The sequence below is a fragment of the Grampus griseus genome (genome assembly GCF_964374135.1).
Source record: "Grampus griseus genome assembly, chromosome: 1".
Lineage (NCBI taxonomy): Eukaryota > Metazoa > Chordata > Mammalia > Artiodactyla > Delphinidae > Grampus > Grampus griseus.
The window spans coordinates 84,132,849-84,158,333 of NC_139017.1; the positions used below are offsets into that span (position 1 = coordinate 84,132,849).

At 39.3% G+C, this 25,485-nt stretch overlaps 1 protein-coding gene across 2 annotated transcripts in view; it reads right to left on the minus strand.

Annotated features, from left to right (window-relative positions):
- Positions 1 to 309: 309 nt before the first annotated feature.
- Positions 310 to 25,485, minus strand: part of LRIG2 (leucine rich repeats and immunoglobulin like domains 2) — a 67,257-nt gene continuing 42,081 nt past the window's right edge. For both annotated transcript variants that reach the window (XM_082670664.1, XM_082670665.1), the window contains 7 exons: positions 23,773 to 23,936; positions 21,363 to 21,683; positions 20,016 to 20,297; positions 16,826 to 17,275; positions 16,044 to 16,193; positions 8,030 to 8,320; positions 310 to 5,630 (listed from right to left, as the gene is read on the minus strand). In XM_082670664.1, coding sequence (XP_082526790.1) covers positions 5,404 to 5,630; positions 8,030 to 8,320; positions 16,044 to 16,193; positions 16,826 to 17,275; positions 20,016 to 20,297; positions 21,363 to 21,683; positions 23,773 to 23,936 — 1,885 coding nt within the window. In that variant the 3' untranslated portion in view covers positions 310 to 5,403. The remainder of the gene's footprint in view (positions 5,631 to 8,029; positions 8,321 to 16,043; positions 16,194 to 16,825; positions 17,276 to 20,015; positions 20,298 to 21,362; positions 21,684 to 23,772; positions 23,937 to 25,485) is intronic.

Consider the following 25,485-nt stretch of genomic DNA (forward strand, 5'->3'; position numbering starts at 1 on the left):
AAGTGTACAGCACCCTGGTGGGTAGCATGAAGGAGAAAGAAGAGAGTGCACAGTGCCTGCCTGGAGCAGCTCACAGTGCAGGGTGCACCAGTGGCAGGCTCGAGGCTGTGTGTGTGACTCTTAAACACGGCAGGAACTAGAGAAGGGCAACTCTTTCCCATTTTAACTTGCACAGCTATTTGGAGACCCTCTCAAAAGGATCACAAACTTAAAAATGAACCATTTCATTCCTGTCCTTTAGGCAAGAGAAGACCAGAAAATCATAATGTATTTTAGCTTTATTGAAGACATATTACAGTAGACAAACAAGTAGACAAACACATGCTTTATAAAATATACATTCTCATGTGTGAGAAAATATAAATAGACACTAGGAAATGGCCACACTGAACACAACAACTTGGCTTATAACTCTCTTTAGGTACATCTAGTACCAGGGCTGCTCAGACTGACATCCTCTGATAGGGGTAAAAGGGAGAACAGGGGGAAAGTAGAGGGTAAAAGTAGTCTCTCAATGGATCAAGTGGCCACTTTAAGTAGCCAAAAGATATTCCAAGAGCACTTGACCCCCCGATGATCAATTTCTCTTTAAAGACAGAGTTGACAAAAGATCAGTCTACTCCTTACATTTGAAAACAGGCTCAAATCAAGCTTTTTATTCACCTTCACCCCACCTATTGGTGGAGATTATTAGGATTGCTAAGAAGCACTCAAACACACAACCTTGAAGGAGCAGGTCCAAATATTACTCCTCACCCACGCATGCACGCATACACACACACCCCTACCCCTTACTACCCACAAAACCTCCAGATGATTTGTGGGCTTTCAGGTGTTGTTTTAAGAGAAGCTTATAACATATCCCAATTCAGAACATGTTATTTTTGTCAACAAATGAGGAGGAAGCGGGGAAGGAAGGAAGAAAATTAAGGCTAACTGATGTTGGCTTAGATTGTACTCCAAACAAAAATGTTTTAAATTAGAAGAAAGAGGGAAAAACATCTGCCACAGTGAACTGGGAAAGAGACCACGTAAGAGAAAAATGAATCATTACTTACAGGTTGCCTAAAAATCTTAGCTCAACTTTCTAAGGTCCAACTGTTTCACAATTACTTCAGTAATCTGCATCAAGAAGCAAAGTAAGAAATGGAGGCTGTAGCATAAAATGACAGCCAATTTACCTCGGATACTCCATTACCCGTTTGGCATTTCTGTGGATATTAAAATGATAAGAAGATGCCATAACACACGTGGGTAAAATACTGGGTATAAACTTGAACATCACAATTCCAACCCCATTCCAAATGGAGTCCCACTGATACAAAGAAACAGGAATAAAAATTAAAGAGTAAAAGGGAAGGTTATAATACATTATAGGCTTTAAAATTTTTTATTATGGTCATACCATTTGGGTTAGGAACCTTATAGATTTTCTCAGAAGAATAAGCCCAGAGTTTCATGTTTTCAGCCATTAACACAAAACTGGCTCCTTTTGTCAATCAAAGAACATAATCTTTTAGTTTAAAAAAAAAATCTTTTTAAGTGTTCCACACTTACTGTATATAAAGAACTCTGAAAGACAAAGTTTTAAGCCTGTCTTGCTTCTGAAGATTTCCAATGATAAAATTGAAAGAGAGCTAAAAGTCATCTTGCCCATATTTGATTTCAATGCAGAAATTTCTTCAATGCTATTAACAGATGATTATTTAGCTTCTGTATACACTTTTTCCATGAAAGGCTGATTATTCCAAATGTCAGACAAATCTAATTGTTAGAGTGTTAGCTTATATAGAATTATTGGCAAGTGTGTACTACATCTCCCTGTAACTTCTTCCCCACTGATATGACCCCTGTCTGCTGGAATAAAAAGAGTGAATCTAATCTTTGTTTCATATGACAACCCTTTAAGTAACTAAAGACTTTTATCATCTCTCCCTTTTCTTAGGAAAAAGGATAATAGAGTCTAAGTTGCTTAACATCTTAATGTTTCTTTTACCACTTGCCAATGGGCAATGTGAAGGCAACTGTTTTTAAACATGAAAGTTACCTTACAGAGAAAATACACATTTAAAGCATTCTAAGAGGGCACATTAGAGGGAATGGCACACTGGGCTGGGTTTCTGGTATTTCCTATCCTACAGATTAACTTACATCTAGGGAAAGCACTTTAGAGGCTACTGAGTGACAGGCAGCCAACGGGTCAGGCATAGACTCTGTGGCAGGAAGACTTGGAGTACAAGCACAATGTTATTTCTTCTTCCAGGTATACTTACAGAATCAGTCTAAGAGGGGCACAAACAAATTAAGAGACTTTATGTATCCCTACTGATATGAAGTCGTAATAGGGACAATATTTCTCTCAGCATTTTAGTTTGCCTTGCTTTTGCAACATTTTTGATTAAACTGGTGGCAGGCAGACATTACACTGATGGGAAGAAACACAGATGAGCCACTAATCCGGTTTATAGTAGAGCATTTGCTATATGCTCTACATATGCAATACTGAAAAATTTCAGGAATTCCAACTCCTAAGATTAGAATTTATGAAATTTACTATTTTTTAAGACCAGGGATAGGCTATTCACATTTAAACAAATTCCTGACTAGTTTTTCAGGCAAGTTTTTTAGTTATTTAGGAAAGCTAGCAATACCTGGGAGGACATCTCAACCATTCGAGTTGACAGAGAACTTGGCTATTCGGGAGACCAGCCTGACACCACTGGCAGTAGAAAGACCACTGCTAAAGCAGAGGCAGCAATCATGTATTTTAAGTTTTCTAGAGCACTGGTTTGCAGCCTGGTTTTTGTCCTCTCACATGTAACAGCTGATGCTCACTTGCAGCCTTGTTCTAACTCCACTTTTTTCACTAAATAAAGTCCATCAGAATGTCAGAGTACTATAATTAGAGAGATGACCTTGAATACATTAGAAAGGTGAGTCACAAACTAGTTACAAATTAGTTGTGGCACACCTCTCAACTGATTCTGATACTCTGGTGTATTGTAATACTAGCATTCAGACCTGGTGTTCTGGAGGGCAATGGGTGGTTCTCAATCTACTCAAGATTCTTTATGTTTACTGACACTGTTTCAGAAGCTGAATATTTCTTCTCCTTATGAGGATTTCTTATAGCATTACTCCTGCTAGAGAGGAAATAAATCTGGCTCAAGTCAGAGTAAGCAGCATCACTCCTGTTCTACTCTAAAAAATATTTCATGAAAGCAGCTTTTTATTAGAGTAGATAATCCTCCTTGATTCCAGGAGGGATCACAGATTCACAGAATGTTACAGCTGGAAAGGGCTTTAAAGCATCTAGTAAAATGCCCTCATTTCATAAATGAGAAAGTCAGGCTGAGATGTAAAGGGACTTGCCCTTGATTACACAACTAGTAAGCAGCAGAGCTAGGAACTAAATCAGGTTTCGTGATTCTAAGTCAGTCCAGTACAAATTATACTACAACCTAGTAAAGTAAGAAGATGGATCAGAAATTGAAGGGAGAAGAAAATAGTGATACTTAAGGAGTTCAAAGTGAAAATGAAGAGAGGCTGACAATTTAAAAAGGAAAAAGACAAATGCATGATGGCATAAAACAGCTAGAAAAGTGCTGCTGCCTATGGGAGAAAAATTTAGGATTGAAAAACAGTATGAAATTCAGCTAAACTTCCTGGCAAAGAGCTGAGAAATTATGTGAGTTTAAAACCCTTGAAATGCACAATGACTTAGAAATAGATTATTTTCATTTAAGTGGTTGAAGTCATCTAGTATGTAACTAGTCCTCACTAAATTTAGAGGATAGAATCCAACAGCCTTTCTTTTTTTTCTGAAAGCAGAAAGAAGAGCTTTAGTCCATTACACTTTATTAGAGCACTAAGTCTTTTGTTTACATAAAACTTTCTGCTATCAGAAATTCAAGAAAACTTTTTGGCTTAAATAATCACTTGTACAGGGCTTCCCTGATGGCGTAGTGGTTGAGAGTCCGTCTGCTAATGCAGGGGACACGGGTTCGTGCCCCGGTCTGGGAAGGTCCCACATGCCGCAGAGCGGCTGGGCCCGTGGGCCATGCCTGCTGAGCCTGCGCATCCGGAGCCTGTGCTCCGCAGCGGGAGAGGACACAACAGTTGAGAGGCCCGCGTACCGCAAAAAAAAAAAAAAAAATCACTTGTACAAAACAAGGACCACTCTAAAGCTTTACAGTATAAGAATTTCTGCACGTTCTTCTACTCCCAAAAGCAGTCTTCCCTTCTTAAGACATACTGTGCATTGGTAGAAGAGATATTATTTTAAAAAACAAACACACACACACACAGAAAAAAAAGCAATCTTTGGTTTCCTCATCAACTAAGTACTTTGCTGAAGGAAGATATTCCCCAAACAAGTTTTCCTTTATCTATGCGCATATGACAATGACAAGACTGCTAGTCGTTTGAAAAAGCCTTTTTATGCTTGAAAGATTATATTACCTGGCACTTGTAAACAGATGACAAATGATTAGCTGTACAAATCTTTAGGCATAAAGAAAGTGGTTAATTACACCAAGATGGTGTTTGTGTGTACGCAATTACTAGGTACCCTGCTTCCATACTTATACTTCTTAACAAACACGTATTTAAAACTTTAAACAAAGTCTTTGGATTCACTAAACCAAGTTGTACAAAATCTGTGGTCTGAGAAGCAGCTGTCAATATTATAACTGAATATTATATATAATTTTGGCATATCAAAAATATTTACATTGCAACACATATGACCAATGAATAAGAAAATTATTTATAAATGCACATATATATACAGTGAGATCCCTGGGCAACAGGGACCAAAAAAAAAAAAAAAAAGAGAGAGAGAGAAAGAGAGATATTCACAAGAATACAAAACGCTCGACCTAGTAATAGTTGGTCAAGTCTGGGATTCTTGTCGAAGACCTTGAATATCAAAGCCCCACTCTCAACTATAGGATTAAAACCACTGCAGAATCCCAGGCACACTTCCCGGGGGGCTCCAAAGTTATTTTTGTTCCTTGGAAGGCAAAATAGAACAGCATTGTTTACTCAGGATCATTCGGTAGGTTGAGACAATCCAGGGTGTTAAGCAGCAATGAGACTCTCCCTAACAGGCAATGAGCACCTGGGCACATCCCAGTAGAACCATAAGACAGCACTCTGTCCTCTATCTTCCTCCGCCTGTGTTGCACATTTTCTATTAGATGTACCCATTTCTGTCAGCCATTACCCTTTCTTCGTCAAGTATAAGCCCAAACAAATGTCTGGGCCCCCTTGATGTGGTCAGATGTAATTGTAGACAAAGAGCAAAGCAAATGCTGACTTTGGGGTTTCTTCCAAACTCTGAGGTAGTAAATACAAAATCAACTAATTTGAGTCTGCCCAGATTTCATTCTGGAGTGAGTTTCATGTGCCCTCACTGCCATCTTGAATGTTCCGAGTCCTACTAAAATCAAAAGTGTGGTCGTGTAACCTGTGACAGGGCATGGGGGAAGTGGAACAGTCTGGATCACTCTCTGCCAGGCCCTCGTTTTGATGGAGTTGTGGTGACTCAAAGACTGACTGCTGCGATAAAGGAGGATGAGGCATACCTGGTTCTTTGCTTATGTTCCACAGAGGCCGCTGCAAGGGTTCTGAGAACGAGAGACAGTAATAATTATCAGTGGTGAATGGAAGTATAAAATTAATTTTCTAAAACTTAATTTTCTTCTACCCAAGTCTTCAAAGAAATAATAAGAAATAACCCAGTATTCCTGAATAAGGACGTTAAGATAAAATGTATACTTGCCATTTTCTTAGCAAAAACAAAAAAAAGAAAACAAAACAAAAACTGAAACCATGGTCTTTCAAACACTTCTACTCAACAACTTTACCAATTAATTACTGAAACCATGCTGTGCCATCTGCTTTCACCTATTACTGGTGTTTCTACTGCTATAAAACTTAAAACTCTTTAGACACATGGAAACAGACTAAAAGAGAATTAGTATCCATATAGTAATGAAAGTTGCACAATACATAAGTAAAAATTATTGATTCAGTGCAGTCATTGTATCTTTAAATAACAATTAAATGCTTATCTTAAAAAAAATCATTTTGGGCTTCCCTGGTGGCGCAGTGGTTAAGAATCCTCCTGCCAATGCAGGGGACATGGGTTTGAGCCCTGGTCCAGGAAGATCCCACATGCCGCGGAGCAACTAAGCCCACGTGCCACAACTACGGAGCCTGCACTCTAGAGCCCACGTGCCACAACTACCGAAGCCCGCATGCCTAGAGCCCGTGCTCTGCAACGAGAGAAGCCACCGCAATGAGAAGCCGGCACAACACAACAGAGAGTGGCCCCTGCTCGCCGCAACTAGAGAAAGCCTGAGAGCAGCAACAAAGACCCAACGCAGCCAAAAATAAAATACATACAGTAAATATATTTATTTTAAAAAATCATTTTAAAAATAAACAACCATTCCCCTCCAGCTTCTAGCAAGCATTAATAACTCTACCAACAAAATAATAACCAAAAGCTGGTATTTTAAATCAGGTTATCTATACTTTGGCTTCAAAAATATGCATTTCTCATTATTATTTACTGCAGTGGTGGGCTCTTTCCCCAGAGAACATTTACTGAAAGTTATATTAACTTCATGGGGATGTATTTTGGAAAATGCTAGCCAAATATTCTAGAAACAAACACTCAGAAATAAAAATAAAACCCATGTGCAAAGTAAGCTAGAGCAGGGTTTCTCAAGCTTTAATATTCATACAAATAACCTGGAGACTGTGTTAAAATATAGACTCTGGTTCACTAGGTCTGGGGTGGGACCCATGCTCTGCATTTCTAACAAGCTCCTAGGTAATGCTGATGCTGACAGACCACACTTTGAGTAGCAAGGAGCTAGAGCATCCTAGCTAAGGAACAAGCAATGCACCAAAGCCCTCTCATTTGCTGATTTCCTCACTTACAGACCAGATTAACAATTAAGACATGCCGAAAGTTGGGGAAAGATACTGCATTTTTAGTTCTACTGACAGTTATTTTGTGCGTGTATATCTCTTCTAGGACACGGGGAAATGGATTTAGTGTTGGTGCCTTTCTTTCATGGACACAGAATTTTAAAGACAAGAGACTAACTTCAATAACAGGATATTTTTCTCTGACCTGTACCCTCTAGAAAACTTTAGAGGTGGTCTCTTAACTAAGAACAACAGAGCACATCGTAAAAGTCCATGTCATTTCATTCACTCCAGCCAGAACCATCCCTGGAAGCACCACTATACAATGTCTTCCACTGTAAACCTGCGGTGCAAAGCCCCACCCTATTTCCAGCGCTCTTTCATTTCAGGCAGACAGGAGGGTGACAGTGGATAAAAAGCCTGGATGGACAGGAAGACATGCTCAGTAGTGCCCTTCATGGTCTAGAAAGAGTTTTGTTTTGTTTTGCTTTGCTTTATTGACTGGGTTGTTTCAAATGCCTCGTCGGCACAATATAACATGTGTTTCTTTTCCTGGGCTACTATCCCCAAACTGCTTTCCCAATTATGGCCCTGACTGTAATACTGCACAGATGAAAGCAAATACCTGACAAGTGATACTGACATGCAACATTTACCTGATAGAACAGCAACCAAATAAAACATTTTTAAATCTTCTCAGTGAAAATCTTCATCAAATTATGCCCAAATCATTATATCCTTAGCATTTCAAGTCTCCATTATTTAAATAAACATGGAAGAAAAAAGTAGTGCCTGTATGAAACGTCTTTATAGAAACTTTTTCTACATGGCTTCTGAATCTTTAGAAGTAAGATCTTGTTACTCCCACAAAAGCTGTTTTCATCCTACAGATCCAGACTTCTTTCTAAATCTAATCTCTAAAAATCTTTGGCTCTAGTTTATATCAATTAATAGTAGCTAATTACTCCATTTACCAACTTGTTTGCTTCTGTCAAATGAGAGTGCTACCTATATGACAGAAGGAAAACTCAAGTAGGTGAAAGTGAAAACAAACCAAAATAACAAAAAACACTGTGCCCTTTACCACTGCTCTTCTGTGTGGAGGAAAGTTTCTTCTCATTTATCCTTTCATGGTTGGTGGGAAAGGCAGACATCTCTCTATCTGCTGCTGATACCAGGCTCTCCAGGGTGGTGGCATCTTGGGGAAGATGTGCCAAATAAGTCTCTTTGGGCATCTGGACCATAAGGCTGGACAGTGTCTGATCTAGAACATCCTCTTCAGCAATATAGGTGTATGGACAGTATTCTCGGGTCCGGGAGTAGATGTTAGCATTGTCATAACAATCTGAGCAGATAACCCGGGTGCCAGTGCCACCTAATGACAACACGGGAAAGAATCCAAACATCCTTCAGTTAAGGAATCAGTTTTGCCAACTATTAGTTTTCTCTAACAGTTGTCATCATATCTGCATTTGTTCAAAACTTGCATTATAAACCAGATGAAGTTTCAAGGTCTTTCTGTGAACTAACTAATTTAATCCTAATAACATCCCTAAGAGGTAAGTATTATTATTATCCCTATTTTACAGACAGAGTAACTACAACACAGAGAGGTCAGGTAAGGCCCAAAGACATACATACTGCCTGAGTGAAGAGCTGCAATTTAAACTCAGGCCCTCTGGCTCCAGCACCCATGCTCTTGAGTAGTACGTTAAGCCATCTTTGACAAGCCTGGATAAGGTCATGCGCAAATCAAGGGAGCCAAGATAAGGCTGGCACTGTGCTACAAGACACATGTTTGGCTTAAGCAAACTAAAGCAGAGAACAAGGGGTTTTGATGACTTTATTTCACAAAAGCCCACATAACTTTTGTTAAGTCAAGAGGTTAAGCAACACTAATTGCTAAAAGGACCCCTAGAGAAAGCCTCTGATGGTGAAGAGTCCTGCCTGACAAGTGTGTGTTTGGCAGAAGTAAAAGTTTAATAATGAGCTCCCTGGACAATTAAGTGCTTTGAAAACTGAATGATAAAAAAAGAGGAAAGTGAGAAATAGAGACTTATTCACGTTCAAGCAACAGAATGTTAGAACTGGAAAAGAACAGGAAGTAATTAAGTTTAACCCAGAAAGCAGTGTTATTTCCTACAAATTGCAAAAAGTAGAGGCTTTTAAGTATTCTTTAAAAAGCTAGAGGGGGACTTCCCTGGTGGCACAGTGGTTAAGAATCTGCCTGCCAATGCAGGGGACACGGGTTCGAGCCCTGGTCTGGGAAGATCCCACATGCTGCGGAGCAACTAAGCCCGTGTGCCACAACTACTGAGCCTGCGCTCTAGAGCTCACGTGCCACAACTACTGAGCCCACGTACCACAACTAATGAAGCCTGCGCGCCTAGAGGCCATCCTGGCCAGGGAAGGTCTCACAAACCACACAGTATAGCCAAAAAGGAAAAAAAAAAAAAAAAGCTAGAAATACCCTCCTTTCCATGGAAAGCCAAAATAACGGAATAGAGCTTCCATGTGTATACTACTTGAAGTACTACACAGATTTGTGGAAAGAATATTTAAGAATCATGAGAGAAATGCTTTATAAAATATTGTTTCTTTATTTTTAAAATGAGGAGATTAAAGCTCAGCTTTTAGGTAACTTGTTGGTGACCACACGGCTGGAAAGAGGAACTGGGAGTCAAACCGAATTCTACCCCTTAATTCACTTCCCTGTGTTCTGTCACTCCCTATGGGAAGAGTGGAGTCGGGAAAACTAGTGTTGAGAAGTCAGGTTCACTTAACTATTTTATATCTCTCTGATGTTCTCCAAATTAAGATGAGAATCATCAATACCCTTTAAACCTTAGTGAATGTCTACCTGTCAGCAGGAGATACAACCTCCCCGGGATATGGTCTGAAGGGTGCTCATGCCTGAAAAGGATAAAAGACACCTGAAGAAAGTTTCTAGAGCATCTCCTTCCTACAACAATACTTTGGTTTGGGAGCCTCTGCTGTGTTCTCCAATCCCTTGTTTAAGGATGTGTTTTACTCCTTTCTGTCAGAAGATTTTCTCCTCTGTTAAGACTTTAGAGCCTGAACCAAGATGGCAGAGTACAAGGACATGCTCTCACTCCCTCTTGCGAGAACACCAGAATCACAACTAACTGTTGAACAATCATCAACAGGAAGACACTGGAACTCACCAAAAAAGATACCCGACATCCAAAGACAAAGGAGAAGCCACAATGAGACAGTAGGAGGGGTGCAATCACAATAAAATCAAATCCCATAAGGCTGGGTAGGTGACTCACAAATTGGAGAACACTTATACCACTGAAGTCCACCCACTGGAGTGAAGGTTCTGAGCCCCAGGTCAGGCTTCTGAACCTGGGGGTCCAGCAACGGGAGGAGGAATTCCTAGAGAATCAGACTTCAAGGGCTAGCGGGATTTGACTGCAGGACTCTGACAGGACTGGGGGAAATAGAGACTCCACTCTTGGAGGGCACACATAAGTACTGTGCGCATCAGGACGCAGGGGAAGGAGCACTGACCCCAGGGAGACTGAACCAGAGCTACCTGCTAGTGTTGGAGGTTCTCCTGCAGAGGCGGGGGGCAGCTGTGGCTCACCAAGGGACAAGGACACTGGCAGCAGAAGTTCTGGGAAGCACTCCTTGGCGTGAGCCCTCCCAGAGTCCGCTATCAGCCCCACCAAAGAGCCTGCAGGTTCCAGTGTTGGGTCGCCTCAGGCCAAACAACCAACAGGGAGGGAACCCAGCCCCACCCATCAGCACTCTAGCGGATTAAAGTTTTACTGAGCTCTGCCCACCAGAGCAACAGCCAGCTCTACCCACCACCAGTCCCTCCCATGAGTAAAACTTGCACAAGCCTCTTAGATGGCCTCATCCACCAGAGGACAGACAGCAGAAGCAAGAACAACTACAATCCTGCAGCCTGTGGAAGAAAAACCACATTCACAGAAAGATAGACAAGATGAAAAGGCAGAGGGCTATGGACCAGATCAAAGAACAAGATAAAACCCCAGAAAAACAACTAAATGAAGTGGAGATAGGCAACCTTCAAGAAAAAGAATTCAGAATAATGATAGTAAACATGATCCAGGACCTGGAAAAAGAATGGAGGCAAAGATCAAGAAGATGCAAGAAATGTTTAACAGAGACCTAGAAGAATTAAAGAACAAACAAACAGAGATGAACAATACAATAACAAATGAAAAATATACTAGAAGGAATCAATAGCAGAATAACTGAGGCAGAACAGATAAGAGACCTGGAAGACAGAGTGGAGGAATTCACTGCTGTGGAACAGAATAAAGTAAAAAAAATGAAAAGAAATGAAGACAACCTAAGAGACCTCTGGGACAACATTAAACGCAGCCACAGTCACATTATAGGGGTCCCAGAAGGAGAAGAGAGAGAGAAAGAACCCGAGAAAATATGTGAAGAGATGATAGTCAAAAAATTCCCTAACATGGGAAAGGAAATAGCCACCCAAATCCAGGATGCGCAGAGAGTCCCATACAGGATAAACCCAAGGAAAAACACGCTGAGACACATAATAATCAAACTGACAAAAATTAAAGACAAAGAAAAAAAACAAAGCAGCAAAGGAAAAATGAAAAATTACATACAACGGAACTCCCATAAGGTTAACAGCTGATTTCTCAGCAGAAACTCTACAAGCCGAAGGCAGTGGCATGATATACTTAAAGTGATGAAAGGGAAGAACCTACACAACCAAGATTACTCTACCCAGCAAGGATCTCATTCAGATTTGATGGAGAAATCAAAAGCTTTACAGACAAGCAAAAGCTAAGAAAACTCAGCACCACCAAACCAGCTCTACAACAAATGCTAAAGGAACTTCTCTAAGTACGAAACACAAGAGAAGAAAAGGACCTACAAAAACAAACACAAAACAATTAAGAAAATGGTCATAGTAACATACATATCAATAATTACCTTAAACGTGAATGGATTAAATGCTCCAACCAAAACACACAGGCTTGCTGAATGGATAAAAAAACAAGACCCATATATATGCTGTCTACAAGAGACCCACTTCAGACCTAGGGACACATACAGACTGAAAGTGAGAGGATGGAAAAAGATATTCCATGCAAATGGAAACCAAAAGAAAGCTGGAGTAGCAATACTCCTATCAGATAAAATAGACTTTAAAATAAAGAATGAGACAAGGAAGGACACTACATAATGATCAAGGGATCAATCCAAGAAGAAGATATAACAATTATAAATATATATGCACCCAACATAGGAGCACCTCAATACATAAGGCAACTTGCTAACAGCTCTAAAAGAGGAAATCAACAGTAACACAACAATAGTGGGGGACCTTAACACCTCACTTACACCAATGGACAGATCACCCAAACAGAAAATTAATAAGGGAACAGAAGCTTTACATGACACACTAGACCAGATACATTTAATTGATATTTATAGGACATTCCATCCAAGAACAACAGATTACACTTTCTTCTCAAGTCAGCACGGAACATTCTCTCACATCTTGGGTCACAAATCAAGCCTCAGTAAATTTAAGACAACTGAAATCATATCAAGCATCTTTTCTGATCACGACACTATGAGATTAGAAATCAATTACAGGGGAAAAAAACGTAAAAAACACAAACACATGGAGGCTAAACAATACGTTACTAAATTACCAAGAGATCACTGAACAAATCAAAGAGGAAATCAAAAAATACCTAGAGACAAATGACAATGAAAACACGACGATGCAAAACCTATGGGATGCAGCAAAAGCAGTTCTAAGAGGGAAGTTTACAGCAATACAAGCCTACCTCAAGAAACAAGCAAAATCTCAAACGATCTAATGTTACACCTAAGGGAACTAGAGAAAGAAGAACAAACAAAACCCAAAGTTAGCAGAAGGAAAGAAATCATAAATATCAGAGCAGAAATAAATGAAATAGAAACAAAAAAACAACAGCAAAGATCCATAACACTAAAAGCTGGTTCTTTGAGAAGATAAACAAAATTGATAAACCATTAGCCAGACACATCAAGAAAAACAGGGAGAGGACTCAAATCAATATAACAAAAAAGGAGAAGTTACGACACTGCAGAAACACAGAGCATCCTAAGAGACTACTATAAGCAACTCTATGCCAATGAAATGGACAACCTGGAAGAAATGGACAAATTCTTAGAAAGGTATAACCTTCCAAGACTGACCCAGGCAGAAACAGAAAATATGAACAGACCAATCACAAGTAATGAAATCGAAACTGTGATTAAAAACCTTCCAACAAACAAAAGTCCAGGACCAGATGGCTTCACAGGCGAATTCTATCAAACGTTTAGAGAAGAGCTAACACCCATCCTTCTCAAACTCTTCCAAAATACTGCAGAAGAAGGAAAGCTTCCAAACTCATTCTATGAGACTACCATCACCCTGATACCAAAACCAGACAAAGATACTACAAAAAAAGAAAATTACAGACCAATATCACTGATGAATATAGATGCAAAAATCCTCAACAAAATACTATCAAACAGAATCCGACAACACATTAAAAGGATCATACACCATGATCAAGTGGGATTTATCCCAAGGATGCAAGGATTCTTCAATATATGTAAATCAATCCATTTGATACACCATATTAACAAATTGAAGAATAAAAACCATATGATCATCTCAATAGATGCAAAAAAAGCTTTTGACAAAATTCAACACCCATTTATGATAAAAAACTCTCCAGAAAGTGGGCATAGAGGGAACCCACCTCAACATAATAAAGGCCATATATGACAAACCCACAGCAAACATCATTCTCAATGGTGAAAAACTGAAAGCATTTCCTCTAAGATCAGGAACAAGAGAAGGATGTCCACTCTCACCACTCTTATTCAACATAGTTTTGGAAGTCCTAGCCACAGCAATCAGAGAAAAAAAAGAAATAAAAGGAATACAAATTGGAAAAGAAGAAGTAAAACTGTTTGCAGATGACATGACACTATACATAGAGAAACCTAAAGATGCTACCAGAAAACTACTAGAGCTAATCAATGAATTTGGTAAAATTGCAGGATACAAAATTAACACACAGAAATCTCTTGCATTCCTATACACTAATGATGAAAAATCTGAAAGAGAAATTAAGGAAACACTCCCGATTTACCACTGCAACAAAGAGAATAAAATACCTAGGAATAAACCTACCTAGGGAGACAGAAGACCTGTATGCAGAAAACTATAAGACACTGATGAAAGAAATTAAAGATGATACCAACAGATGAAGAGATATACCATGTTCTTGGACTGGAAGAATCAAAATTGTGAAAATGATTATACTACCCAAAGCAATCTACAGATTCAATGCAATCCCTATCAAATTACCAATGGCATTTTTTACAGAACTAGAACAGAAAATCTTAAAATTTGTATGGAGACACAAAAGACCCTGAATAGCCAAAGCAGTCTTGAAGGAAAAAAGCAGAGCTGGAGGAATCAGACTCCCTGACTTCAGACTATACTACAAAGCTACAGTAATCAAGACAATATGGTACTGGCATAAAAACAGAAATATAGATCAATGGAACAAGATAGAAAGCCCAGAGATAAACCCATGCACCGATGGTCAGCTAATCTATGACAATGGAGGCAAGGATATATAATGGAGAAAAGACAGTCTCTTCAATAAGTGGTGCTGGGAAAACTGGACAGCTACATGTAAAAGAATGAAATTAGAACACTCCCTAACACCATACACAAAAATAAACTCAAAATGGATTAGAGACCTAAATGTAAGACCAGACACTTTAAAACTCTTAGAGGAAAATATAGGAAGGACACTCTTTGACATAAATCACAGCAAGATCTTTTTTGATCCACCTCCTAGAGTAATGGAAATAAAAACAAAAATAAACAAATGGGACCTTACGAAACTTCAAAGCTGTTGCACAGCAAAGGAAACCATAAACAAGATGAAAAGACAACCTTCAGAATGGGAGAAAATATTTGCAAACGAATCAATGGACAAAGGATTAATCTCCAAAATACATAAACAGCTCATGCAGCTCAATATTAAAAAAACAACCCTATCCAAAAATAGGCAGAAGATCTAAATTGACATTTCTCCAAAGAAGACATACAGATGGCCAAGAAGCACATGAAAAGCTGCTCAACATCACTAATTATTAGAGAAATGCAAATCAAAACTACAATGAGGTATCACCTCACACCAGTTAGAATGGGCATTATCAGAAAATCTACAAACAACAAATGGTGGAGAGGGTGTGGAGAGAAGGGAACCCTCTTGCACTGCTGGGGGGAATGTAAACTGATACAGCCACTATGGAGAACAGTATGGAGGTCCTTAAAAAACTAAAAATAGAATTACCATATGATCCAGCAATCCCACTACTGGGCATATACCCAGAGAAAACCGTAATTCAAAAAGATACATGCACCCCTATGTTCACTGCAGCACTATTTACAATAGTCAGGTCATGGAAGCAACCTAAATGCCCATCGACAGATGAATGGATAAAGAAGATATGGTACATATATACAATGGAATATTAGTCGGCCATAAAAAGGAACGAAATTGGGTCATTTGTTGAGATGTGGATGGATCTAGAGACTGTCATATAGAGTGAAGTAAGTCAGAAATAGAAAAACAAATATCGTATATTAACGCATATATGTGGAACCTAGAAAAATGGTACAGATGAACTGGTTTTCAGGGCAGAAATTGAGACAGATGTAGAGAACAAACGTATGGACACCAAGGGGGGAAAGCGGTGGGGGATGGTGGTGGTGGTGTGATGAATTGGGAGATTGGGATTGACATGTATACATTGATGTGTATAAAACTGATGACTAATAAGAACCTGCTGCATAAAAATATAAATAAAATAAAATTCAAAAACTCAAAAAAAAAAGACTTTAGTCAATTTTCATCCTATTTTGCATGGGGCAAATGTTTTCATTGAGTAGCTTACTTTAAAATATTGCTTCAGATTACTGTGGAAAACTATACACTTAAAAAAAAACTAAACAGGGTAGGCTGAAATTGTAAGCACAGATAATAAAAAGTCATTACCATCAGCGCCTTTGTGTAAATATCCATTGGCAGGAGGCATAAGTTGCTGATGACTACCTGCCTCAGAGTTGCTGTAGCCTTCCTGTGGCTCAGACAGTGTTCCTTGGGAAGACAAGTAGCTGGGAATGTCTGCAGGCAGATTGAGCTCGTCTGTAAAAGAGACATCTGTAACTCTCAAATAAAGTTAGGCAATTTAAGCCAAAACTCAGAAGACTATCTTGCAAATGCATTCTACTTTGGTACTAATGGCCAGGAAAATGTTATGTACCTAGGAACTCAACAACTCCTAGAATTTTCTCTGAAAATTATTTCTCACTAGAATTCTCCCCCAAGCTTCATTTTAAAAGTATTACCAAAAGAAAAAAAACCTGAAGTCTGAAATCTTATCCACAGACACACTTTAGCAATCTATCTGGCTATACCTCTTCTCTTACAGGATTTCAGGGTGGGGGACAGGTGTGAAAGACTGATCTCTGTCATAACGACTCCACTCTTCCCCAAAGGAAAATTACAATGGAAATGAGCCTTAGGTATTAAAGAAAGAAGGTGCACATGCAACTGTTTAAAAGAACAAAGTTTGGGGGGACTGTCTACAAATTCTTAAGCTTATTCACTAGAGCGGTTCCATTATATCAAGAAAGTAGGACATTTTAACAGAAAAACTCTTCCTTCTATCACAAATAAATTATCAAAGCTCCTTAGTTTTTTATATTTAACAACAAATCCTACACTACATTCCTGACTCAGGTATAAGCCACAAGGGTCAACCGGGTACCACTCACCTGTGTTCGTGATACTATAGTCTTCATTTTTCCTTCTCATGTGGTAAATAACAATGACCCAGATCAAAGAGGTACCCACAACACAGCAGACCACAACAATGATGACAATGCCAACTGTGGTCCACCCATCGTCTTCATGCCCAATGCTACTTTGGGAAGAGTCACAATTGGGGGTGGAAATCACATTTAGGTAAATGTGACCACGTTCTGTCCCAAGGGTGTTGGACATAATGCAGGTATATTTCCCAGCATCTTCTAGCCCAGCATCTACAATGATGAGAAGCTGGTTGGCTGCAGCGAAGAAGTGCCGTTCTGTCACCAGCAGTGGTCCATCATCTTTGGTCCAGTTGAGGCGAGGGGCAGGACTCCCTCCAGCTATGCACTGTAATACTGCAGTTTCACCTCGGGTTACTGTCTTGTCCTCCAGAGGTCTAATAAATGAGGGTGTCTCTAACAGAAAGATGCATTAAAAAATATTAGGCAGTTTTATTCCTAATTGAATTAGACTAATTAGGTTACGATGAAATAAGCACTTTCATATGCTCATGGGAGGATTAGAAGTTAATGTTTCAGAAAAGCAAAAGCCTCAAAAAATCTAAATCTCATCTCAGGAATTACACCTTGAGCAAGCTATCCTAAGCAAAGAATTCAAAGGTTTATATACAAAAATGCTTATTACAAAATTAGTTGTAATTTTTAAAGGTAAAGGGAAAAATCTAAAAATCTAGCAGAAAAATGAGTAAGTAAATTATACCACAGCCACATGATATTCATGAAGACTTAATGACAAGGTAACCCTGTGATACAATATTAAGTGGAAAGGGCTTCCCTGGTGGCGCAGCGGTTGAGAATCTGCCTGCCAATGCAGGGGACACGGGTTCGAGCCCGGGTCTGGGAGGATCCCACATGCCGTGGAGCAGATAGGCCCGTGAGCCACAACTACTGAGCCTACGCATCTGGAGCCTGTGCTCCGCAACGAGAGAGGCCACAACAGTGAGAGGCCCGCGCACCGCGATGAAGAGTGGCCCCCACTTGCCACAGCTAGAGAAAGCCCTCGCACAGAAACGAAGACCCAACACAGCAAATATAAATTAATTAATTAATAAACTCCTACCCCCAACATCTTCTTTTAAAAAAAAAAAAAATTAAGTGGAAAAAAGTAGGTATACATAACCACATAAGGATGAGTGTTTTATTTTTCTTTTTTAGATTTTTTTTTTTTTTTGGATGTGGACCATTTTTAAAGTCTTTATTGAGTTTGTTACAATATTCCTTCTGTTTTATGTTTTGGTTTTTTGGCCGTGAGGCATGTGGGATCTTAGCTCCCCAACCAGGGATCAAACCTGCACCCCCTGCATTGGAAGGTGAAGCTTTTGTTTTGTTTATAAGTATTTCTTTCATTGATCTTTTTAATTCTTTAAATTTATTTATTTATTTTTGGCTGCACTGGGTCTTCATTGCTGCGTACGGGCTTTCTCTAGTTGCAGTGAGCAGGGGCTTCTCTTTGTTGTGGTGCGTGGGCTTCTCATTGCGGTGGCTTCTTGCTGCAGAGCACGGGCTCTAGGTGCACGGGCTTCAGTAGCTGTGGCTCACGGGCTCTAGAGCGCAAGCTCAGTAGTTGTGGCACGTGGGCTTAGTTGCTCTACAGCATGTGGGATCTTCCCAGACCAGGGCTCGAACCCATGTTCTCTGCATTGGCAAGTGGATTCTTAACCACTGCGCCACCAGGGAAGTCCCAGAAGGCCAAGTCTTAACCACTGGTCTGCCAGGGAAGTCCCAAGATGAGTTTTGTGGGATTTTTTAAAGATTTATTATTTATTTATTTATTTATTTTATTTTTGGCTGTGTCGGGTCTTAGTTGTGGCATGCGGGATCTTCACTGAGGCATGCGGGATCTTTCCTTGCAGCACACGCATGGGCTTCTCTCTAGTTGTGGCATGTGGGTTTTCTCTTCTCTACTTGTGGTGCACAGGCTCCAGGGCGTGCGGGCTCTATAGTTGTGGCACGTGGGTTCCAGAGCATGGGCTCTGTAGTTTGTGGCAGGCAGGCTCTCTAGTTGAGGCGTGAGCTCAGTAGTTGTGGTGCGCGGGCTTAGTTGCCCTGAGGGACGTGGGCTCTTAGTTCCCTGACCAGGGATTGAACCCACATCCCCTGCATTGTAAGGCAGACTCTTCAGCACTGAACCACCAGGGAAGTCCCAAGATGAGTGTTTTAAAACTCCAGAATATGTCAAAATCTTTAACGGTGTCTGAGTGACCTTCCCTCTTTTTTCTAATTTTCTACATATCTTAAATTTTTTAAACAATAAACTTATTTTTCTGATTACACAAGTAATTACACAAACCAACACGTTTTTAAAAACCCTAACATCTAGAGGAAAAGAGAATTTACCTTGAATTTGAGTCCCATGAAGAAAAGTGTTTTCCAAATGTATGGACGCCAAAGGGGGAAGAGGGTGGGGGGTGGGATGAATTGGGAGACTGGGATTGACATATATACACTAATATATATAAAACAGATAACTAATGAGAACCTGCTGTATAGCACAGGGAACTCTACTTCACTTTGCTGTACAGCAGAAACTAACACAACACTGTAAAACAACTATATCCCAATTTAAAAAGAAAAGAAAAGTGTTCTCATAAGAAAACAAACTGGCTTATCAGGGGAAATCTATGAGGAAAAGACATTTTACCAGAGGATAGGATTAACAGGAGCACACTGGAAGGAAAACAGGAAATCTAACCAGAAGACAGATCATTTTTTTCATCTTATAATTTTTTAAAAAAAAATGAACTGGGGGGAAAGTTACATTGTCTCAAGTTCTCTGTGAAGCAGGTATGTGAGGCAGTATAAAAGTGCAAACTCACTATTGAATAGTAGAAAAAACATATACATGAAGTAGAAAACTTACAGAGGGAAACATAACAGGACAAAGGGATTTGAATATTCAATTCATGGGATAAAAATCTCTAATTCTGCCCTCAGAATTTCCCCAGATTTCAATTTACTGATCCACTAATATCCTAGGCTGACATAACCCTGCATAAATTGGCAGAGCAAGGAAACAAAGACATAAGAATCCCAACTAAAATCTCAAACATAGATTCTTCTTGCCATTAAGACCAAGAGTCAATCCATAATAAAAAGACTCCCACAAAAGCAGGGACCCACGGAGCAATAAACATACCTAACACGATTAATGAAGCATTTGCTGAGAGGCCGCCTGCTATGTTCTGTGCCATGCAGCTATAGATCCCCATGTCTTCTATTTTCACATTTGCAATGAAGAAGACATCATCCTCAGGCATGACATGCATGCGTCTCTCTCGAGCCGCAGGAAAGTCAGTACCACCATCTTTCTGCCAGGAAATCTGAGGTGCAGGGTGCCCCTCTGCAGCACATTCTAATCTGGCCATGGCACCAGTGCGAATAGTTAGATCCATTGGAGTTTTCAGAAAAGATGGCATCTCTGTTCCAAAAAAGATCACCAAGAGAAAGTGGGTGGGTGGGGGGAATACACACACACACACACACACACACACACACACACACACACACACACATATACATACACTCATACCTACATACAAGGGAGGGAGACTCTATTAGGCAAAATACCGACTGTTGCAATGCTCCATTTCTTTGAGAAGACATGCTCCCTGCATTGACAATAAATGCTACTTCAGAGGCCATCTTTTCTCCCAGAACCTCAGGGCATGGAGTACAGTGATGACTAACTCTTCTAGAATGTGTGGCAAATCTACCTGATCTCCTTGATAGGGACAGAAAAAGCAGAAGCCACAAACCTTTTTGAACATATATTTTAGAACCTAATATTTACTATGACTCCCTTACTTAAGAGACTAAATGGTGCTTCCCAAACAAACATCTACAAAGCTGTCAAGGAAACTGCATGATAAAAAAAATTTATGCCTTCAAAACATCTCATAAAACAACCCAGGATCAAGACATATGTACATCTTTTGGTTGCACAAAGCCTGAAGTGTTGTAGTTATTCAGCCTAACAGGTGATATATCAATCAAGCTGTTTTGTTTTTTTCTTTCACAGCCACAATGAAAAAGAGCATTATTTTCAAAAATGGTTTTGTGTGACTACATTTAGACAATGACAATGATCACTGGACCCAGAAATGTTCTCAATACTCCCAGTTATTGGACGGCCTGTGAACAATGTCAGGAATAAATTTCATAGTTTTTAGAACAGAATTATGGTTCTGGAAAGAAAATGGAGAATTAAAAAAAATTTTTTTTTCAAAAGCATAAATAAAAGTGAAAGTAGCCCATCTCCTAGAGCCACAGAATTCACCTTTACCCCTCAGTCAAAGACTGATTAGGGACAGTAAATGGGTAAATTAGCAATCCAGTCTGTATACTGTCATAACCCTAAAGACAAAAACAGTAAGGAATCCCCCTGCAATGTCAGGTTTATCCTAATTTTCTTGGTCAAAGATTCAAAAATCAAACATGAAAAATCCTTCTAACCACAAAACTATCAGGGAGCATAATTTCTTACCATTCACAGTCAGTTTGGCTTTATGAGAATAGTTAGAACCAAAGTGATTAGTAATAATACACTGATATTTTCCTTCATCTGTGAAATTTACATTGAAAAGATGTAAGACACTAGTGTATTCCAGAGCTTCTCCAGCTTGTTGCTGATAACGAACAAAATTCTCAACATCAGCATCATACAAGATTTCACTGTCTTTGCGCCACAAAGTAGACATGGGTGAATCACTGCTGCTCACTGCAGTGCATGTCATAGTCACGTTCATGCTTCTTAGAGCAACTGTGGTTTCAGGATGGGTTCTTATCTGCGGCTTGAGAAAATCATCTAAGGAGAAAAAAATGGGGCAGGAGCCAAGTCAGTTATTTATTTTTGCTTCTATAGATTCAATTTTAAAACAAATAATGTAAAATTGCATGTTATGTTTACAAAATGTCATGTTAAGGTTGAAAGGGACTATAGAGCTAGAATCCAATTCCCTTGTTTTAAGATGAGGAAAATGATGCCCAGAAGGGTCAAATGACTTGCTCTAAGATATGTAAGTCCACAGCTAAGCCTGGACTGGAACCCAGGTTTTCAGACTTCAGGGCTTAGCACTCTTTCTACCATCCCTTACTGTCACTTATGCTTTGAATGTACTTCTTAAGTATTACCAGTTACTGAGAAAAGGAGAAACCTAAATTAGAATTTTAAAACAAGCTCTAATTCTATTACCCCTTGTGTGTATGTGTATGTGTGTGTTTGTGTGTATATGTAACATATATAAAAATAGGTATTCCAGGCTTCCCTGGTGGTGCAGTGGTTGAGAGTCCGCCTGCCGATGCAGGGGACACAGTTCGTGCCCCGGTCCGGGAAGATCCCACATGCCGCGGAGCGGCTGGGCCCGTGAGCCATGGCTGCTGAGCCTGCGCCTCCGGAACCTGTGCTCCTCAACGGGAGAGGCCACAACAGTGAGAGGCCCGCGTACCACAAAAAAAAAAAAAAAAAAAAAGGTATTCCTATTAATAAAACATACTATTTGAAAGTACTTTGTGCATAACTTTCACCTAAAATAGTGAATAATTCCAAACATGTCAAATGTCCAAATGAAGACTGGCTTAGGACTGGCTAATAAACTATAGATTCATAAATAATAATATATTATTGGACTGATTCAGAGAAGCAGGTATATGAATTCTTAACCAATGTCTTCACTGGGTAACATTTCACTGTGCCATAAAAGTGATAACTAAAAAAGGAAGATAAATTGTATGGTGTAAGCTTATGTTTAAAACTAAAGTCAGAAGGGCATTCATGGCAATGTAAGCAGAATTTAATCATTACTAGATTCTTTGTTTTCTTCCTTAAAGTTTGTAAAAATAACTTAAGTATTTTATGTGCCTGAACTTCCAAATGTCCTAAGCATCTTTAAGTAGACTGTGGAAATACATCTGGCAATATACAGGTATCTAAATGATCAGAGTTACTAGTGATATGCAACACAGATACACTAATCTAAAAGTTCCACTGTGTAAAGCTAAGAATTTGTTACTAAAGGAAATGTAAATGTAAAAGAAAAATTTACAAATTGAGAAAAAACAATATAGATGTATACTTGAAATTATAATTAAGTGCTAGAATCAAGACAACTTGTCTATGACAACTTGTCTCTGTCCCCCTTCCCCTCCAAAAAACTCCCAAACCCTGCTGCTTCTGTCTTAGGAAAATGCATCAAAAACAGAAACCGGGCTTCCCTGGTGGCTCAGTGGTTGAGAGTCCACCTGCCGATGCAGGGGACACGAGTTCGTGCCCCGCTCCGGGAAGATCCCACATGCCGCGGAGCGGCTAGGCCTGTGAGCCATGGCTGCTGAGCCTGCGCGTCCGGAGCCTGTGCTCCGCAACAGGAGAGGCCACAACAGTGAAAGGCCCGCGTACCACAAAAAAAAAAAAAAAAAAAAAGAAACCAAATGAAACTGGTACATTCATACATTGCTGGTGACAACATAAACTAGTGCTACCTGTTTGAAAACACCTGGTAGCACTTTTCAAGATCTACTAAATATAAAATCATGCTTTTGAATGAATTCATGAAAAAAAACTCACACTTTTTGATTCAGGAATCTTACTACTAGATATTTATTCTAAGGTTAATAATCTCCCTAAAAGGTAAAGGCCTACATTTATAAAGATGCTATAATATAGACAGTATTTTAAATGATCATTTAAGAACACACTGAGGAAAAAAACTGCTTATGATATATTAAGTCGAAGAACACAAAATTTAAGCTACAATTACAATATAAAAATGTTAGAGAAGAATCTAAAGAAATGGAAATAGATATGCTAGTAGGAAAGCATTCTATTTAAATTTTTTTTTAATTCCGTTGTTAAGATAGTAAGTGCATAATATACAAAATATTAAAACAAAAATACAAACCACAGACAAAATCTTTCAGATCCACATTCAGGATGCTTTGCCCTGCTAGCCATTCAGGGTGTGCACAGCTTACATTCACAGAATGTTGAAAGTTATTATCAACCAGCCACTGAAGCAACCACTTCAAATGGCAGTCACAGAGCAAACTGCTTGTGTTCAGAATTCTGCAGAAACAAAAGGAAAAGAAGTGCCCTTTACTTTTCATTCCAAGTTTCTCCAGCATTAAAAGCTTACTACACAGGACGTCCCTGGTGGTGCAGTGGTTAAGAATCTGCCAGCCAATGCAGGGGACACGGTTCGAGCCCTGGTCCGGGAAGATCCCACATGCCACAGAGCAACTAAGCCCATGTGCCACAACTACTGAAGCCCACGCACCTAGAGCCTGTGCTCCGCAACAAGAGAAGCCACTGCAATGAGAAGCCAGCGCACCACAACGAAGAGTAGGCCCCGCTCCCTGCAACTAGAGAAAGCCCACGCGCAGCAACAAAGACCCAACACGGCCAAAAATAAATAAATTAAGAGGAAAAAAAAAGCTTACTACACACCTAAGCATTTTTCTTGCCAAAAAAATGTTTAACCTGGATCTAACCATGAAAAAACAAATTTAGACTGTCAGCCTTGTTTCCTCAAATATGACAGTGTCATGAAAGACACTAATAAAAGGGGTAGGGGGAATAAGGGTAAGGGATTTATTTTAGATTAAAGGAGACTAAAGAGTCATTACAACCAAATGTAAAGCGTGATCCTTCATTAAGAAAATATATATACACAAAGAACATTTTTGGACATTAGGGAAATCTCAGTATGGACTGCATATTAGATAATATTATTTTATCAATGTTAATTTCATTGGGTGTGATAATAGTGCTGTGGTTATATAAGAAAATAACCCTGCATAGGAAATACATGCTGAGATATTTTAGGAGTGAAGTGTCATGATGTCTGTAGCTTACTTTCGACTGGTTAAGCAAAATAATAAGTGTATGTATATACGTATATGAGTGTGTGTGGAAAGAGGGAGAGAGACAGAAGGAAAGAGAAAGGGAAAGAATGAAGGAGGGAGGGAGAGCAACAGGTAACAAATTTAGCAAAGAGTTAACAATTGATGAATCCAGGTAAATGGCATATGGATGTTCATTGTACTGTCCTTTAAACTTTTGACGTTTAAAATTTTTCCCAGAGAAATTTGGGGAAGAGCTTACTATATATATTGGGACATAGAGACATCTTTGTTGTGGAGAGGGTATAATTATTTTCAAATTATTTCATCAAGACTAAAAACATTTCAGCCCTGTGGCAATGTGTACTGCAACCTAAACTAAGAACCACTGAAAAATGGTTTGTGGTTATAATAGGCCTATAAAATATACGTGAAAAGTCAGTGTTTTATTTTAATGACCCTTAAATGTCTCATCCACTTGGAAGTAGGGAAAGCAAGTGATTTTGACAACATTATAACCTGCTTTGCATGCATCACCAAAATCCTCAAGTAATTTTAAAGTTTGGTATAAAAATACCTAAGATCTGATTCCAAAGAAGTTTCAAACAGTCTTTAAGGTACCCCAAAAGCCATACTTTATCAAGGGCAATTTTAATTAAGCAGGCCAAAAGTTATCTTTTGCATTTCAGAATTCTTATGTTATATGCATTCATTCACCGAGAAATATTTGAGTCTACTATATGCCAGGCACTGTTCTAGGCTGTCGCACTACA